Below are 4773 nucleotides of genomic sequence, written 5' to 3'. Positions count from 1 at the left end.
GGGTGGGCGGGACGTCCCCGGCCCCACGCGTCCCGCCCGTTCAGCGGGCGGGAGGCTCCCATTTCTCAAAATATTCCCAACTGGAACCCCTTTTTCGAATTTTAATTTTTTTAATCCCTTTTTGAAAAAAGCTCCCGGGTGCGGTGTCTGGCTCAGTGGAGGCCCATTCTTATATCAAGTTTATCCCGAATTCCCGATCCAAACTTTTGATACATCTCCAAGAAATTTGTTTCTTTTCTCTCTAGATATTATCTTCGGTTCAAAATTTCACGGCCATAAAAGAACTTTCTGAAAGTTTTTCACTACTATTTCCTGCATTTTTATATTTTCAAAAGTTCAAAACTTTTTGAAAGTATTCTATGGTCGAAATTATAATATTGTAACAGCATGACTTCTTCATTAATACTATACGTATCATAACTTTAACTAAAGGAGACAGACGCGCAAAACAAACCAGGCTCCGGCTGTCTCTGTTCCGTTGGCGCTGCACCGCGGCAGGTTTGCTCCTTCTTCCCCTTCCACCTCCTCTTCGATTCGGAATGCTGCCATTTCTATCCGAAAGTCGCCAGTCAATCATTGATTTCTGGCGCGATCCCCATGCTCGTTCTGATCTACGGATTCGTGGCTCCTCGATTCTCCATTTCTCGGTGCTGCAGCTTGTCTGAACACCACCTGTTCGATGAAATGCCCCTGTGACCCCGACTCCATGGCGGAGGCATCCGGCGACGCGCGGATGGTCCCGGCGCGCGCTCCCAGCGAGGCGTGCAGGATTAACGCCCTCCCCAGCCACGTCCTCACCCGCGCCATCTCCTTCCTGGACGCGCGCCAGCTCGTGCGGACGTGCGTGCTGTCGCTGCAGTGGCGCGACCTCTGGCGCTCAGTGCCTCGAATCAACGCGTCTCGCGAGGAATTCGACGGCATGCCTGGCACTTGGGTCGAGCAGAACGTGCTCTTCAAGAAGTTTTTCAACCGGTTCCTAATGCTCCGGAACCCCACTCCCTTGGACGAGTTCAATCTCTGCTACGGCGTACGAGATAGTGAGGATTCAACGGACCGCGACTATGTTGCCGAATCAGAAGATGCTAACCTGTGGATTGGCCATGCTTTACATTGCAATGCTAGATCTGTCAAAGTTTCCGCAACCGAATGGGAGGCTAAATTGCATCCCGATCCGGTGGTGTTTGCTTCAAAGTGCTTCTTGACGAGCCTGGAGCTTACCAGAGTTGTTTTATTTGCCGGCTTCTTTAAGAATCTCCAAATGGGCTGCACACTATTGGAACGTCTCAAATTGTATGATTGTCCCATTTGTGATGCTGAGGTTTCCTCCCAGACACTGAAGCTTTTCACAGTTGATACTGGGTGTTTCCCACATCGCGAGCAGGCTTCTATTTCGATCCCAAGCCTAGTGGACTTCGGTTACTTTTCTGGTGAAAGAATACCACCTTTACTGACAAACTTGGGGTCATTAGAAACAGCAACAGTTTCAATTGGTACTTATGCCTATGATACTCCGCTTAGTGATATCTGTCAATTTCTCAGAGGCCTTTCTAATGTTACACATTTGGACTTAAGTTATGAAGGACCAAAGGTACGCTTGTTGATCTGACACTGTACATCTTTGATGATATTTATAAGTTGAAGTCTTAAATGTCAGCATGTAGTCTCTGTTCCGTTGCAAATATATTGTAATGTCAAAACATATCACGGCGATGGTTAATGCTCTCGAGTGCCACCAGAAGGCTGTGTAGTTCTTACACTCATTCATTTGAAGATTCAGTAAATGGTTAACCGGAAATTGAATAGTTAGTGGTTTGACAGAAGGTAACGTTTGGTTAGGAGGATGGGATGGGATGGAACCATTCCATTCCTAAAACTAAGGATGGAGCCATTCCATCCCACCTTGCTCTCCAACCAAACGCTACCTGTGATGAGGATTTCTAACATCTACCTGTTCTTATGTGGATACATTACATAGGTAGCAATAAATGCATCTTGTTCTATAGCTGTTGATTATTTAACTTCATAGACTCCTTTACTGCATATACTCCACATGTGAAATAGGAGGCACCGTGCAAATAACAAGTGCATCAGTAATTGTTGGTTTCCTCGTGTACTCTGTTCTGAAGCTATAATTTCTACTTGATGGTACTTGCCACATGAAGCTATAGTCCCACTAATTCTTTTTGGTAGCTTTGTCTGAATACTGCATGAAGTTTATGCCACATCCTTACTTGTTGATTCTTGTGCAGCTGGAGGTGCAAGCGAATTTTCAATGGTGCCCAAAATTCAACAATCTTACAACCCTGACTCTTGGCGAGTGGTGTCTGTGTGCGGACTTCTATGCATTGATAGTCTTCCTTCAGAACTCACCTAATCTGATGAAGCTAATTCTGGAAATCAGAAAGGTACATGCTTCCCTCCACATGTTTATTGGTCCTTCTATGAATGCTTATGCATGTGGCATCAAAGGTTAAACTCGAGTGCTTTTCATGATGTGGCAGAACCCAGAAACACATGAAAAGTTCATTGGCGAGCTAGAAGAAAGATATTTCACTTGTGAGCACCTTAAGATTGTTGAAATCATTTGCCCGGAGAATTGGGAGGATGATCCCATGCTCAACGACCTGGTGAAGTTTTTGGTTGGGAATGGCATAAGCTCTGATCATATTGAAATCAAGAACTGGTAATACCTCTGATTTCATTTGTATATCAAGCATTAGAACAGGTTGCTGGATCATTCTGTTATCAGTGGATGCCTGAAAATTTGTGTCTTCCCGGTGTAGGAGAGATCTCTATTCCCAACAATATAATCATCCTCTAGAGTTGCTACAGATATGATGTATTAGATCTACATCATGCCAAGGTGATCCGTGACAATGTCAGACTAGATGCTGGAATAACCTTTCATTGCGATTTGGTGAACTAGTCTTTTAGCTTCAACCCCCATGGAGCACGTTTATGCATGCCTCATTTGGAAATATTGTTTTCTAAAGCAAACGGGATTCACTGCCGTCCTGCACTTACTGAAACATTAGTTTCTACAACAAAATTTTTTGAAGTCCCATGAACTACTAAATCACTGCTGATAGTCCAGGGCAAATTTATTGGAGATCATATGATTTATCATCTGCTCACAGTTGGATGATCTGGTTCTATGAGGAGCCACTCGCGATCAGTGTATGCTTCGATAAACCAGCATATGGTACGCATTGGATCGGATCACATGCCGTCTTTCTTGATTTTGTGGATCATCATGGAACGTTCAAAGCGAACATTGATAGCAGAGCCAAGTAACAAAAACCACACGAAATTTGAACAATTTTCAAGTAATTACTGCACACGATTGTCCAAGTCAAGAACCCAATGACAACATCACATGATATTCACTATACATCGTAAAACTAGTCGCTGCCGCCAGCTCTTACCCTGTTACCGTTAGACGTTAGTGCACTGCTGACCAAGGTGGCAGTGAGCCTGTGACTTTTTTGGTCGTATCGTACGATTGGATTGTACGTCCTGGTCGTATGTGTAGCTAGCGGTGTTGTGATTCTCATGAATAACGCAAAGTTTTAGCATGCAGTCGGTGTTTACGGGATGTTTCGATCTAAGTGCTAATGTCTAAAAGTGCTAAATTTTAGCACTAATTTATCTAAATAAAAGTGCTAATAGAATGAACTAAATTTTAACTAAGATTTAAAAACTTTAGCAAGGATATACGTGCTAATAGGTGCTAAAATTTTGCATTCAACTTTAGCGCATCCAAATAGATCCTATATCATGCAATTCATATTTTTTTAAGAAAAATAAGAGTATCAAAATGATGGGTGATGTCGTAATATCACCATCTAGGCCCATCGAGTCCATTGGGAGATATATACATCATATCCGAATGTTATTTGTCAAAGTGTGTAAAATAACCCAATTGACTCTGCGGTCCTGCAGATCCTTGAAACATTACTTCATCGAGAACACCGGGTTGTACTCGGTCAACAGGCCGGCAGTTACCACTCTATTTCGTGGCGCTAGCTTCTGGCACTGGGCTGGTCTCATCCGGGCCCAAGTAGCCCTCTCAGACTTCGTTGATGCTGCTTCTGGCACTGGGCTGCTTGAGACAAGCCCATCCAGTTTTGTCACAACATGCATCCTTCCTGTTACGGTTTTATTGGATGACCTCATCCACAGTAAAAAAACAAAAGAGAGCGGGAAAATTTCCGCTCGCCCCAGCGCGCCAGGACCCCGTCCTACCGTACGACGCGCGATTCTCGCGGGACTAGGCGACGGTGGCTAAGACGCCGACTTCGCCGGCGGCGTCCCCCTCTTTTCTTTACCTATAAATATGTACCCATTACAACAGTAATAAAGTGCTCCACTCACTGTTTCCCGCTCTTGATTCTACTGTGTCCATTTACATCCACGTTGAATAACAACATGTTATCAGCACTTGGCTCTAGCCAACTAAGAAGAAGAAGAGGAGGAGAACGCCGACGAGCTTGGTAAGATGCCGAACTGACCGTTCTTCCTTAAGATCGTCGGTTCTGTACTGCATTTTCTCGTCAGCAGCGTGCTCGCCGTCTTCACGCTTTTCTCCGCCACCAGGCAGTTCATCGGGCTCCGACACGCCGTCCTCGCTGGTACAGAACCACAGTTCCTGCCTGCCGTCATCCTCGTACTCCTCTTGCCATGCGCCTAGGAGGAAGGCTTGAAGGATGCTGTGATAAGAACGCTGCAGTCGACGACCTTGCTGCCCGCCGTGGCCCTCCAGTGCCGCCGGAC

The 4773-nt window shown here is 45.2% G+C and overlaps 1 protein-coding gene across 1 annotated transcript; it reads left to right on the top strand.

Annotated features, from left to right (window-relative positions):
* The first annotated feature begins 443 nt into the window (after window positions 1-443).
* LOC112876669 (FBD-associated F-box protein At1g66310-like) lies at window positions 444-2959 on the top strand. The gene is made up of 5 exons (XM_025940826.1): window positions 444-498; window positions 657-1588; window positions 2250-2405; window positions 2502-2683; window positions 2784-2959. The coding sequence occupies exons 2-5, from the start codon at window positions 680-682 to the stop codon at window positions 2836-2838; spliced, it is 1302 nt and encodes a 433-aa protein (XP_025796611.1). The 5' UTR covers window positions 444-498; window positions 657-679; the 3' UTR covers window positions 2839-2959.
* The last annotated feature ends 1814 nt before the right edge of the window (window positions 2960-4773 follow it).

The sequence above is a fragment of the Panicum hallii genome, chromosome 9, assembly GCF_002211085.1.
Source record: "Panicum hallii strain FIL2 chromosome 9, PHallii_v3.1, whole genome shotgun sequence".
NCBI classification, from domain to species: Eukaryota; Viridiplantae; Streptophyta; class Magnoliopsida; order Poales; family Poaceae; genus Panicum; species Panicum hallii.
The sequence above is the reverse complement of the archived record's forward strand: the minus strand, read 5'-3'. Positions and strand labels throughout refer to the sequence as shown.

Bases quoted from the DNA above. Each gene is read 5' to 3' on its own strand.
- LOC112876669 (XM_025940826.1), top strand. From the start codon at position 680: ATGAAATGCCCCTGTGACCCCGACTCCATGGCGGAGGCATCCGGCGAC. The intron at 2,406-2,501 runs GTACATGCTTCC...ATGATGTGGCAG, and splicing joins TAATTCTGGAAATCAGAAAG to AACCCAGAAACACATGAAAA. The intron at 2,684-2,783 runs GTAATACCTCTG...TTCCCGGTGTAG, and splicing joins CATATTGAAATCAAGAACTG to GAGAGATCTCTATTCCCAAC.